The sequence below is a fragment of the Odontesthes bonariensis genome, chromosome 14, assembly GCF_027942865.1.
Source record: "Odontesthes bonariensis isolate fOdoBon6 chromosome 14, fOdoBon6.hap1, whole genome shotgun sequence".
NCBI classification, from domain to species: domain Eukaryota; kingdom Metazoa; phylum Chordata; class Actinopteri; order Atheriniformes; family Atherinopsidae; genus Odontesthes; species Odontesthes bonariensis.
In genome coordinates, this window is record NC_134519.1 from 10,902,348 (window position 1) to 10,916,275 (window position 13,928).

A 13,928-nucleotide genomic window follows, 5' to 3' on the forward strand; every position below is an offset into this window, starting at 1 on the left:
ATAACTACATCAAAGAGACACTCAGGAAGACAAAGCCACACACTGTATTTGTGTTCATAGACAGGCCTTTTTATTATTCTTTCCAAGACACACAGAGCAGTGCAGCTCATTTTGAATGATCCATTCTGAATTATTCAAGTCAGAGAAAGTGAACAGTAAGGTTTTTAGAGACGTAATGACGCGCACAGCACTTAAAAGAGAAAGCTTTTTGTAAGATAGAATAGCTGTATCGTAAAATAGCTGAAAGGACAATAAGGGTTAACATCACTGTGAGGAAAGTATATTTATATATATATCTCTGTATTCAATTTTCATGTCAATAATTGTACTCCAGAGAAATCATGAAAGTAATTCGCTGAACAGCTTCGCCTCAACTTCTTAACGGAACTGGAGTGGACTCACACGCAGACCGATAACATCCTTCCCAATTTCTGTCACCTAGAAAATGAGGAAGAAAAAAGAAACAAAAATGAGAGATGATCACCAAACCCTCGTTCTAAATTCATTTAGCATTTTTTCCTTTTTAATGGATAACGTCTTACATTCAAACATCTGGAAACCCCAGCTGATATTTTACTGTGTATAGACCATTAGTGAGTTGTTATTTCTCATCATTTTTTTACATGACGACACTGGACTGAACGCATTTATGTTTTATGATTATGATCACTTCCTTATCCTAAAACAAATACCATGAAACATGAATAAATACAATTTTTTTTTTATATAAATCATGTGCTCCCTTTACCACATAAATTTAGTTACTGAAGTATCAATTGGATGTTTATTTCCACTATTAGTTAATTAATCAGCAACATTTGCTTCTTTATGAAATCATCTCACCCCTTTTTGAGACTGAATATAGTAAATACTCAGTTTATTAATATGAGGAACTATTTAAATATCTTGTTAGCTATGGGTGGTGGTCCCAGGCCTACCTGTGTGACCCTGCAGATCTGGCCCTTGTAAGTGGGGCAGTAGCAGGCTCCAGAGAGCGGGCACTTCTCAACAGGGCGTCCACGGTAGAGGGGAACGAAGGACGCACCGCACAGATCAAATGGATTGTGGGGATCGTAGTTCAACTGGTGGGCGTCCGTCAGAGTTTTCTCACAGGCTGCCAGAATTTTGCGGGTCTAAATGGCGGGGAGATAATCGTCAACTTAACCCAAGATAAAGAACGATATACTGCTTTCTGACAGAATATTAACAACGAATAAAAACAAAGCTGTGACAACCTGCTGCGCAACATCCGGCTTCGGCCCGAGCTCCAGGAGGCGTCGTGCAAATCCTGCCGCCGTTTTAAAGTTACGAAGTTTGAAGAAGAGGTTCAGAGCCGTGCGCAACACGAGTACCATGTGAACTGGCTGGAGATTACAGTGGGTGAAATAAGCTGCCATCTGGGAGGAAAAAAAAAACAAACAAAAAAAGAGATTTAAAGCTTGAATAATGATTATTTTTTTCATCTCAATTTCTCCCCCTCCGTTTAGCAGTTATACGGTTCCCCTTTCCTTTTGGGATAAAGGCAACGTGGTCATCTGGCCCTTCAGCTGGGGTCATTCGGATGGGTAGTAGACCAATATGTCTTGATCACAAAAAGGAAGGTGGCATCTGCAGAACAGTCAGTCATGGCTGCGGGATGTCTTTACCTCACACAGCCTCTTCTGCTGTTCCAGTGTGTCTTTCGGCAACTTCTTCCTCTCGGTCTCCATGGTCAGACCTACGATGTACTCTCTGCAAATTGTGATCAGTTGCTGGGCCTGAAACACATTTATATGCATAATACTTATGAATATAGTCCATAGAAGTGTGCTTGCTCATCAGCAAAAACATCTCATCTGGGAGCCACAGCAACCTACAGTCATGGAATATTTTACATTTCGTCACAGCTTGGTGCTCACCTCTGCAATTTCCTGCTTGTTATCAACCACCAGCAGAGGTACAGAGAGCAGGATGGCTCTGAAGCGCTCAACAGCTTCCTCAAACCGGCCAGATGTGGTCAGCTGGTAGCACTGCTGCAGGCGGGCGATGAGATCAGAGAGGCGCAGCCCCACAGCAGGCAGCCCCTGCTTTGCTCCACAGTCCTTAAAAAAATAAAAAAGGAGGGTGAGGAGAAACATCATCTGGAAATGCCTGATAACATACAAACCAAATCCACAAAACTAAAAGCTGTACCTTCCAGTTCCGCTGGGGTTGGCTGCGAAGGCAGGGCAGGGAAGGCAGCCCCAGGTAGCAGGTCCGGCCTCTGGACATCGTCTGCATGAAGAGTGACTTGAAGGGCCCAAAGTTCACAACTCCCACCTGGTCGTGGAGCAGCTGTGGAAGGTGTTTAGTGAGTAAATAAGAGAATGTATCCAATTATTGCTTTGCCCAACTGCAAATACAAATCTTTGTCATCAAAAAGGGAAAACTAAAAGTGGGAAAAAGCAAAAGAGCAGAAGTGACATCAAATAATGAGCGTACTCTCATAGCAGTTTCAAATGAGCCGGCCAGGATGTGGTCCACTGACAGCTGGGAGTTGTTGCACCACATCTGGGTTGGACTTGTGCCCTTGGTGGGTGGGACGAAGAAGCCGTCTTCTGTTCCTCCACCTGCTCCAACCGGCACGTCCTGTTAAGTGAACATTCGTGAAAATTCCAACGCCAACCATCATCATGTCTTGAAGCACAAACAAATCGCTCAGTGGCCTCAAAAATCTTATGGTACTTGTCTACTGTCAGTGCAGCTTTATTGTTTGTTTTTATTTTATTTATAATGATGTTAAACTTACCAGCTCCGGAGGAAGTTCCAGGTCTTCCTCAACCTCCCAGCCTCCTCCCTCCTCTTTCACCACTCCCTCATCCCCAAATCCATCCTGAGCATCCACAAAGCCATCTGAGAATGACAGAATCATCAGGAAATTATGAACACACTTTTAGAATTTGCTTACCTAAAAAGGTACCTTTTTGGGAAAATATTGTTAAAATAATTCTGAATTTACCTTCAACCATCGTAAGTTCAGCGTCGTCTCCCCAGCCCTCGCCTCCAGCAGCTTCCATATCCAGATCTGCAGCCATCTGACCTGCTTTCCCTGCAACATACACAGAAAAAGACTCTTCTCACTCTTGCACATCTCAACTGCCACATAATATTAATCAGTGCCATTATATCCATGTTAAGCACCAATAATAATGAACCACACAGCTCACTGTTGCATATTTAGGAGCACAGGTTTTCTAAGCTGATCGATTTGCCGTCAATTACAGAAAAATGATTACATAAGGTAGGGTTAGGCTACCCTAACCCTGTCACAGAGTAACAAAGGCAACATGGACTTTGGATAATCACAAAAGCAGGTTTATTCTCTTTCTGTATATGGTCACTATGCACATCATGTACAGTATTTATACATGCAGCTAAGTAAGGGCATGTTCCATGCCCGATGACTCACCTTTTGCTGCAATAGCGCCCTCAAAGAAGCCCTTTGACACAGTAAGCAGAGGCCAGTTGGTGTCCAGAGGGTTGATGGGTGGAGGAGGCTGCAGCAGCTGTGCATTGGCATCAACTTCTGGCACCTACATGGCACAAGATCAACCATCATTCCACTGAAATGAATCACGCATCCATTTACATTTAAGTAAGCTAGTGCAATATGTTGATGAAGACTCTCAGTCCACATCATATGGTGTGAATCATATGAGGTTGAATAAAGATCTTGGATCCAAGAAGTCATCCTTGGTCGTTGCCCTTATTCAAGCTCTTATGAGAAGCCAGTGCAAATCAAATATTTTACAAATATATTATATTTGTAAAAAATAAAAAAAAGAATATTACTTTGCTGTACGAGCATATTACAACTACTACTACTTTTTCCCCATGTTATGCATCGAGGTAGAGACCGTTTTGCCAACACACCGTCTCTTTTTCTGGGTCAAAAGTCTCCTTTAGCGCCTCAGCCTCTTCATCCAGCCCGTGTGTGGCGGCAGTCAGGTAAGCCAGAGACTCTGCAAACACATCAGTTTACAAAAAACTGTTTCATATGCTGGGTTCCTTTGTTTTTTTTTTTGTTTACAATTCAAAATAAAGACAAAAATCCCACCAACTGCACATTTAAGGTTTAATAGATGGTGAAAGTATAATTTATAAAACTATTTTAAAACTAATCACATATTAAATTCAAATATGTGGAAACTTTGCTCCATATACATGTACTATTATCAGCTAAGCTTTCCCCTTTAAAAGCGATGTGACACAGTTGTGAGAAGTGGGACACACAAGAGGGGAAAAACACATGCCAACAGGGACGGTGAGATGACTCATAACAAGCCTTTGCGTGCCTAAATGGACACAGGTTCTATAATATCTGTCATCGTACATTCTGTTCATGTTCAGCATCTCAGAAGCAGAATTAAAGCTCCAGTTAATGCAGTTACAATCTTGTACATCTGTACGTTATCAGCAGCAAGACGGGCTGCAGTGAAGTCCTGAAAATGTGGAGCGATAACGGCACTTAGCTGCCGTGTAAATGGAAAACTATTGGAGATATTCTGGAGGTTGCCGAGTTGTTTTCAAACCAAACAGTGCTGACTCAGTCCGTTGCATTTTACCAGGACCAACGCTGGTGTTAGATGGGTTCTCAACTCCAATATAACAATCTGGATGTACTCCAGGCAAAACTAAACCCCCTAAATCTTTTTTTATTCGTATCGCGGCTGCCAGAAAAAATGCTGTTGTGCAGCAGTAATCTATACTTTCACTTTTTCTTTAAACTGTGTTCATTTCAACAGTCCAAACTATTTAAGAAAGATATTTTAGGGTTTAATGGAAGTAACAAGCACGTCCTGGACACCAGGACAGTAAGTAGTTAACTACACTGGCAAAAATGCCCCTCCAAAAATAAGAAAAACAACAAACAAGACGTTTTCGCTTGAAATAAGCAAAAAAAAATTTCTGCCAATGGAACTAGTGAAAATCGGCTTGTCAAGATTTCTTGAAATAAGATGTGATATTTAGGACTTTTGAGATAAAAGTGATCTTGAAATTAGCTTAAAAACCTCTTCAAATGTCTAAAAGAGCTTGTTTCGTATGAAATCCGACTCAAAACAATTTGTTTTCAAGACTTTTTCATTTAACAAGATATTCCAGATGTATGTCTTCAAACAAGTCCCTATATCTGGCTGAAATGGTACTTGTTAGGCAGTTGTGTCTTATATTAAGAGTAATGAGATATTTTGACTAGAAATGAGACAAATATACTTGGTAAGACTTCGATTTTTTCCAGTGTGAGCTTTAAAACACTGGTTTGTACTGACATCAAAGAGACGAAAACATGAATGAAAACATTAAAATGTGATAAATGAACTCACTCTGTCCACAGTTCTTCAAGATGCGAACCCTCTCAGTGACGTCTCCCAGGTACAGGGCTGCCTGGTAGTGGCCACTCATGTCTTTTCTGATCTCAGCTACATATAAAGAGAACACACATATTAGAAATGCTGTACATTAGATTAAAATACATCTAACCACCATAGTTTTAGTATGATAAAGAATAATGATAACCATTTAGTAAAGTCATAACTCACCGATCTTCATCATTTTGCGCAGCTTGGCCAAGTTCCCGGTGATGAGGTAGAGGAAGGTGAGCTTGTCAAAGTTCTTGGTCCTCTGGTAGCACATCTCCACCACCTGGTGGTGCCCCTGCAGCAGAGCTGCCTCACCCAGACGCTCCCAGCAGCTGCGCTCATCCAGGGCCTTGGCTGCCTCCAGCGCCACCTGCACGAATAGAGGGAGGTTGTTTTGGATTGTTTAGTCTGTTGTGCAACACGTTTCTGAAGGTTTCTGCAGATGTCTCACCGGCATGCTTAAGAAATGTTAACAGTAGTAAAAAGCAAATTAACTTGTAATAATTCAAGTATCGCTGTCCCACTCTTAATTTCAATTCAAGCCTCCAACCACCAAAAGTTTAGGGCTTTTAAAACTTATCAGCTCACCTCAATGTTGCCACACTCCAGAGCCAGGCTGAAGCGTGTCTTCTCATCTTTCACAAAGTGCAGCGCCACCTCAGGGTAGCCCTTCTTCTGCAGGTAGGCAATGATCGACTGGCCCACCAGCTTGGCATTACGCACCATGTGGAGCACCTGAAAAGCGCAGCAGAGGAATTTAATCAGTTGTCGCAACTGGGAACTTAAATACGTGGCAAAAAAAAACAAAGTTAAGTATCGTTCCACGAAGCATTTGCAGAGCAACGGTCATGAAGAACCAACCTCGTCGTATTTGCGGTTGACCAGGGCCAGCTTGAAGCGGTACTCTGTGGGGTCGATGGTGAGGACGCGAGGCCTGCACTCTCTGTCCAGGCAGTAAACGCTGTTCCCCCTCACGCGGGTCACATAAATGGGCAAATCCAGGGTCCTGATGATGCCATGATCACTACAGGGAACACAAAATTAATGTTCTGCATTATTCATTTAAAAAGAAAAAAACTCTAAATATGCCAAGTCACTGCTGTGACAATTCAACATGTTTAAAAAAAAAAATAAAAATCATCACCTCAACTTTCTGAGGCACCATAAAAAGTGATTTTATCCATTAAAACATAAACAGTAGTGATGGTTAGACAAATATGCAGCATTCCGGCACCATCTTGCTTTGTTAAATCTGGTTAAATTTGGATTGGTTCGGGTGTTAAGATATTTGGCTCCCTCCTGCGCATGTAAGTGGAAGCATTCGCCTTATTTAGTCTCACGTAAACTGTTGCATTGAATTACAAAGAACTGACCCAGAAGTGAGGGCGTATTTGATGTGGTTGGAGGTGGTGTAGATGAAGACCCCACTCTCATCCCAGGCTCCACTCTTCACTCTGATGTTCTCATGAATGTTGCAGAGACTCTCCAGCTTACGGTTGCAGATCATAATAGCTGAGTGAAGAAAGACAAAGAGAGGATTTAGTTTTTTTTCCCCCCATGAATCACAAAAGACGTTGGCCAGATGTAAACTTGCCTTTGTGGTCTTGAGTTGTGTTTTTTAAACCAGTTAAATTCCTTTTTTTCTCCTGCTGTTCCAAAAGTACAAAATCTTTCAGCCTAACAATTACAAGTCACTGTATCACAAATGAAATCCTCTGCATTTTACTTACATTTTCAGGCACAAAAACTGCATAGAGGGAAGAAGCTTCTACACTCGGAGCCTTTTTCCGGCATAATTAGTGAGTCTGTGCATGTTATCTAACCAGTGAAAGTTTGTTTTTCCAGCTTCATGATAAGAATGAGTGAAATTAAACCGCTGTACTCTTGTCTGCTTGTGTCCAAACAGGGACCTACATCATGCCAAGCTTCAACCCTGGCAGCAAAAACACATTCCCAAGAAAAGCTTCAGCGTTAAGTCCCCTGCAGACATTCGTCTCATCTGCTCACCGTGTTTAGCCAGCAGAGCCACGTGGCTGGTGTCGGCGCTCCACACCACGTACTTGACCTTGGCGATTTTGACGGTGGCCAGAGAGCGCTTCTGCTGCACGTCGAACAGCGTGATGCTGTCGGCGTCGCGCAGCAGCAGCGAGCCTGTGCCCGCGTAGAAGATTTCCTCGCAGCTCGGCACCTGGACTTTCTTCACAATTTCATTCTTCAGGTTTTTAATCAGAAGCTGTGGCGAAGAATATAAAAAAAACATGATGAAACAACAGCGTGAGACAGATTTGGTGTGTTTTTCACAGAACTTCTCAGCTTTTCTACACATTTCTCGGCTCTTTTCCACAAAGTAAACCTAGAAAAGAACTTACAGAGTGCATGCGGTCCAAGACGGCGAATCTGTTCCTTGCCACCCAAACAGCTGTTAGACCAGAAGATCTTTTCCCCTCCGGTGCTGAGAAAAGCACAGACAGTTGAGTTAAAGATGTGTTATATCAAAAAAGGAAACAACTCTGTTTAACTTTGTATTATGAAGGCAAAAAGAAAGTCAGATCAGATGTAATTCACTGTTAATAAAGCAACGTAGAACTTATATTGAGGCGTTTACCATCAGGGTTCTGAGAGTCACTTTCTTTGGGAATGGAGTACAGGTCATAAGTGCTGTTCTCCAGGTTGGTTGCCCTCTACAGGAAGCACAAACCATTAGATACAACGCTGTGAAAACAAATTTGACAAACTGCATGTACAGGTGAGGAAAGGCTTACCGTGCAGAGCAGGACGGCGTTCTCAGCTGGGTTGTAAGACATGCTGAACACCGGGAACTTGGAACCACTAGGAGAGGAAAAGAACTCGTTAAAAACTGGCTTTTTGCACTTCTACTCTCATTAATCATCAAGCTCTGCCCACTCCAGCTTCGACAAAGAAGTTCAATTATTTGTTGAGGTGAGACCAGTGTTAACAGGATGAACTGGTAAATCCTTAAAAAGCACACTAAGAGCAGTGCGAGGTGGTGTAGTTTATCTGTTTATATTTTGCTTGTGTCTTCTCATTATTTTGATGCGTTTGATAAAGTTTTTAGGCTGCAACCTCGGGGCTGAGTCTCTGTAGACACAAGCCAAAAGCAGCTCAGGTGTAAGAGCTACTAAAACAGAGGTCGGGGCCAGTTACCGTCGCCTCTTCCTGCACGAATACATTACATCTTTTTTACAACTTATAGACCAAATGATTACAAAAATGTAGGTAAATATAGTAACAAGAAAAAACTTTTCTTTACTCCAGAAGCAAAGATGCCCACAAATAATCAAAGGCTGAGACACGGAGACAGCACTGACCTGCGCAGCTGCATGACAGCCGTGTCTTTGCTGCTGTTGAAGTCCAGTTGGCGGAGGAAGCGATCCTTTACGTAGTACAGCATGTTGCCGTGCACAGCGTATGCAGGACGCTCGCGTTCCAGCTTAAATACAATCATACCGCTATCATGACCTGAAGGATTAAATAAAAAACATCAGCCAGAGTAAGAGCAAAGAGCTGTTAAAACAACCAAATCCCAAATGGATTATAATGTTTCTGTTCCTGCTAGTTCAGTGCAATCTGCCAACAACCGTTTCATAGTCAAGTTAAAAATGAATCCAGATGTTGGAGAGTGAAACAACTTGCCAGCTGCAAACAGGTTGAGGTTCGGGTGAGCCCCCAGCACCCAGAAGCGATCGTGATCACGCCGGAAGGTTTGCACTCCCGTCCTTTTGGACATGTCCCAAACACGGATGCTCTTGTCCTCCGAGTTGGACAGGATGAGCTCCTGGCGTGGGTGGAAGACGGCACAGGACACGTTGTTGTAGTGACCGCGGCACGTATCGAGCTCCCACGCCTTGGACTCTGGGCAGAGAGAGAAGAGGTGATTATTGGAAGAAATGAGAAGTTGGTAAGAAATCAAGTTAAAACTAGAAAGAGAAAGTATAAACAGATAAAAGTGTGCCTTGGGCCACTGGTTTTAGAGGAAAAGAGGGATACAGGAGGAAACGACTAGCTAAAGTGTCAGTTAAATGTCTTTCATGGCAAACAAGATCTGTGGTTTCACATGACCTGCCTGCCTGCGTTTCAGCTTCAGTAGATTTTCGGTGGATGTTAACTGGTATTTTCCATATAAAGTCGCTCACCGTTCATTCTCCAGATCTTCACCTGCCGGTCGTCAGCTCCAGACACGATGAGAGGCATGCTGGGGTGGAAGGCTGCCCAGTTGACCCCACGGTCATGACCCTGGACACAGAAACAAGTTCAACTCACAGAAATCCATTTTATACATCAGCGGACGTAGAACTGAAGCTGGGGAGAAGTGGAGAAGTCCACTTTTGCTGAGTTATTCCCAGAAACTTTTTGTTCCCCACAAACAGGACAAAAACCAGGAAACCTCTGAGAATCTGAAAAATTCAATCCAGTACATGACTAAAAGACAATGACGTGACTGTTTCTTGAGTATAATTCATGAAAAATAACCTAAAAACCTGTCGGAAAAGAAACTTTTCCTCCTTCACTGGTAAAAATCGATTACCTGCAGGTGAAAAACCTACACAATAACTAAACATGCGTATAAAAGTCGCCGCTCACCTCAAGGACATGCTTCACGACCGCATCCGATGCGCCAAACAAGTCAACCCCAGAGATGCCGCGCACCTCCGTCTCCACGGCGCCCGGAGACAAGTTCTTCTTCCTCAGACCTGGAACCATCATTCAGAGGACCGCGTGCAAGGAAGGAAAGCCATTTTCATGTTACACAGGGCACAACCACAGTACAGGAGAGGGCCAAAAACACAAAATTATTCAAATAAATCACATCATGAGAGAAGAGAGGCAGAAGAAAGGAATCAAGTGAAAGCTGTTGGACTACTGAACACACACACACAGGGTTGAAACACACCAACACAACCTCTGCCTTCTCATTACCCCCCAACTTGAGTCTGGAAGCAACACTGTTGATTGGGTCACCGAAACATTACAGAAGAAAGTACTTTGTGATTCGATTGGACAGCAGAGCATGATTACAGATCACCTCCGAGACTCAAATTACTAGAAAACACGGCTTGTATTCATGATTTCACCCCGCTAAGTCACTGTGGTGAACAGATAGCCCAACAGCACTGAGAGGTGGCACACAGGGAGAGAAATGGCACGAGGAACCCATGTGCAGATGTGGATGTTTCCAGGGAGAGCATGGGACAAGGAGGACACAGGGAGTGTGGACTTGGCTGATGGGGGGGTGGGGTGGGTGGTGGATGGCGTTGTAAAGACGTGCTCTGATGGGGCGTTGAATGTCAGGAAAATTAGCTTGAAAGTTTGTCTTCCTAAAAGGAACATGCATGTTTCCGTCAGGATGTTTATGTCACATGCATTACCAACAGAAAAATGAGAGGTTGGGTTGGAAGCCATGTTGATAATATGGCGACTATAGCCACGTTGTATCATATGAGCAGTAGGACCAACCATGCAAGTGTCTCGGGTAGTATGAGCATATTTTGACATCAGGAAGCTTTAGTCTGTTTAACCATGTTAGTAGTTATTGTTGCCATTTTTCTCAAAGCAAATTAAACTGGTGCAAAAAAAAAAAAAAAAAAAAAAAGGGAGGGGGGGCAGTTTGAACTTTCTATAATGCGAGTGTGAGTGCAAAGTGAACCTGGCCATGATGAATCTGGCCATACATGAAGCATGCAGACCAACACATGAAAACTGCACATGCTGTAGTTATGTCATGTTGGTGATCTTAAATACAGTTCAGATGGATGCAATCATGCTCCACACACAGAGAATGTCAAAGTGCACAAAGACCAGGCAGATGAGTGTCAGAGATCCACGTCTCTGGCATGTTCACATGGGAAAGTTCAAGTAGATGAGAGCGAAGAAATGGTTTGGTTAGTGTGAAAACAAGAAGTGACAGGAATGCAAAAAGTACATCACACATTGTAAGAGCATGCAAAGGCACAGAAACACCTCTCCAATATTTAGATTTGTTTTAAACTACGCTCTAACTGTCTGAGCTGTATTCACCGTGCAGCATTTCCCTGACAAATGCCACACTCTAAATCTCTTTGGCAGTCCATCGAATGTCCGTCTGTCCTAAAGGGAGAGGTGTTTCTGCAAACAGCCCACAGAGATTTGTCCTCTACAAAGTGGAGAAGAAGAAGGACTTGACACCGATCCTGTTCCTGTCTTCTTCTCCATCCTTTAAGCCACTGTCTCTAACCCCTCAACCAAACCCAGCCCACTATCCACTCTGGTCCGCTGTCCCCAAACCCTCACCGGAGATATCCCACACTCGCACAGTCTGGTCCAGACTGGCTGACACCACCAGGTCCTCAGAGGGGTGGAACTGGGCACACATAACGTAGTGATTGTGACCGGTCAGCACACTGCAGACAAGAAATAAAGAACAAACATAAAAAATACTTTGTATTTGTCTTCAGGGCCAATCAAATGTGTTAATTAGCATTTTTAAGTATTGGTACATAGTTTTAATGCAAAAATAAAGAATTTAATAATCAAAATTTTATATATGTATATATAAAAAGACTGATAATATACATGTTAGCATGTTAGGACAAAACAAAAGTGATTATATAGTGTCAAAAGGAATTTAAAAAACCTGTAAACAAGGTAAATAGCCATTATTTTGTAATTACTTTCATGTTAAATCTCAACTTTACTCCTAACAATAAGAAATAACACTAAGTGTGTCTTACCACACACAGGTCCTGGACTGCCAGTTCCAAATGCGAATGGTCTGATCGTCTGAAGCACTCAGAATCCAAGGGTAATCCTATAGGTAATGTAAGAGCTCATTATTTCACTAAAAGAGACAGTATACAGTCTTGGGAAACCGCTCAGTCAGTACGAGTTAGCCAGTTAACTGGACGACTCTCTTTTGTCCCAGTGTACATGCAGGGGATAGGTCAACACAACCATAATTATTCATTTGTTTTGATGTTGGTTGTTTAAACAGTTAAAGACGGAGAACATTTACACGAACAACTGTGTCACACAAACAGGGTGATGTTCACTGTAATTGTTACGGAGTGGCTCTGGTACTGAGCCATGTAGGTCCAGGTAGCTGTGGATTCGCAAAACTATGTTTGCTTGAATGTAAAGATGAGAAATGATAACAAAAGGGGTTGCTCCAGATTCATTTGCAGATTGATTCTAATACCAGATGTGAACTTCCTCAAGTGAAGCTATCCACTTGTAACAGTGTCAACAAATATTGATTTTACATCATGAGCAGTATGCTTAAACATTTTCTTTTTTAAATGCAGGTACACTTGCTTCAAGAAGACAACTGAGGTGTCAACCACACAGAGGCAGAGAATAAACAGCATTCTCAGAGAAAATGACCATGTAAACTCACTATATCCAAGAACTAGACATTAGTGGGGGTTTTTAACCACTGCAAAATGGGTTAAAGATGCATGTTCAAGCCAAGCGTGTGTTAAAGTGTCTCACATGGTGAAAGAAAGTGGTTCTGATGTAGTCCAGGTGTCCCAAGAGGGTGAAGAGGCAGCGTCTCAGTTTGTAATTCCACACCTGGTTAAGACAAAATTTATTAGGCATTAATCTAACTACTATGAAAACAAAAGTAGCAAGATATATATATATATATATATATATATATATATATTGTACATAAAAGTACACCATTCAATAGTGCCTCAGTCTCACCTTGATTTTGTAATCATCTCCTCCAGACACAAAAAGAGGTTGCTGCTTATGGAAATCAATTCCTCTGACGGGACCTGAAGGCAAGACCATATTAAAAAACATTATTTCCGTTACGTCAAACAGTGTGAAAACTAAACAATATGATCTTACGCCGGACACGTCACTCTTACCATCATGCTCATCAAATTTGTCAATCAGTGTGCACATCCGATAGTCCCACAGCTGGATTACTCCATTGTGCAAGCTGGCAAGAACCCATGGCCTTTTGGGATGGAAACTCAGGCCTGAAATGTAACATAAAATTTGACTATAAGGACTATAGGAAGTCATGGTTTGTTATGTTAGCTAGTTAGCTACACAAATACAGCAGTGTCCATCAAATATCATTACATCTCAACAAAGTCAGTCATAGACAACTTTGCAGTACTGATTCTGACTGGATAAACATCTTAAAGCAAATAATATATTAATTTTCAGTCACTTTAGAATTATTAAAAACTGATAAGTGTAACATCAGATAGCTAACGGTAGCGTCTGTGCTAATTGTAGTTAGCATTCTCTCACCTTTGACTCGGGCCGACTTCGTTTCAAATTTTGTTAACATCGTCGCTGGTCCGCTGTTAATGCCTTGCTCTAAATACTGTGGGGGGGAAAAAACCAAACCCAACTCCAACTCAAAAACGAAAATCCTTTCAAATGTTGCAGAACAGGTTGACTCAGGGGGCCCGATCGCCTTCGCCCATTTAGCCGATTCTCCTTTTTCCTGACACGTAGTCCGTTCTGTCTTCCGGCTTTGAACAATAAAGTTTTGCAGTCAAAATCTGACGCAGAAAGCTCCACGGCAGCGGC

The 13,928-nt window shown here is 42.4% G+C and overlaps 1 protein-coding gene across 1 annotated transcript; it reads right to left on the minus strand.

Moving 5' to 3' along the window:
- Positions 1-47: 47 nt before the first annotated feature.
- On the minus strand, positions 48-13,864 carry copa (COPI coat complex subunit alpha). The gene is made up of 30 exons (XM_075482821.1): positions 13,644-13,864; positions 13,250-13,363; positions 13,080-13,153; positions 12,864-12,944; positions 12,107-12,183; positions 11,667-11,776; positions 9,981-10,090; positions 9,533-9,632; positions 9,033-9,251; positions 8,708-8,858; positions 8,141-8,207; positions 7,984-8,059; positions 7,748-7,830; positions 7,386-7,611; positions 6,752-6,890; positions 6,240-6,402; positions 5,967-6,113; positions 5,559-5,748; positions 5,343-5,438; positions 3,892-3,980; positions 3,428-3,551; positions 2,978-3,067; positions 2,768-2,871; positions 2,461-2,607; positions 2,173-2,313; positions 1,899-2,081; positions 1,647-1,757; positions 1,236-1,397; positions 939-1,133; positions 48-438 (listed from the first exon to the last, which is right to left on the minus strand). The coding sequence occupies exons 1-30, from the start codon at positions 13,681-13,683 to the stop codon at positions 379-381; spliced, it is 3,669 nt and encodes a 1,222-aa protein (XP_075338936.1). The 5' UTR covers positions 13,684-13,864; the 3' UTR covers positions 48-378.
- Between the last annotated feature and the right edge of the window lie 64 nt (positions 13,865-13,928).

What these genes read in the sequence shown, in the direction of transcription:
- copa (XM_075482821.1), bottom strand. Translation starts at nt 13,683, where the DNA reads ATGTTAACAAAATTTGAAACGAAGTCGGCCCGAGTCAAAG. An exon ending in CCTCAACCTGTTTGCAGCTG is followed by an intron (nt 8,859 to 9,032) that starts GCAAGTTGTTTC and finishes TTAATCCTTCAG; the next exon opens with GTCATGATAGCGGTATGATT. An exon ending in CATTTGAAACTGCTATGAGA is followed by an intron (nt 2,314 to 2,460) that starts GTACGCTCATTA and finishes CACCTTCCACAG; the next exon opens with CTGCTCCACGACCAGGTGGG.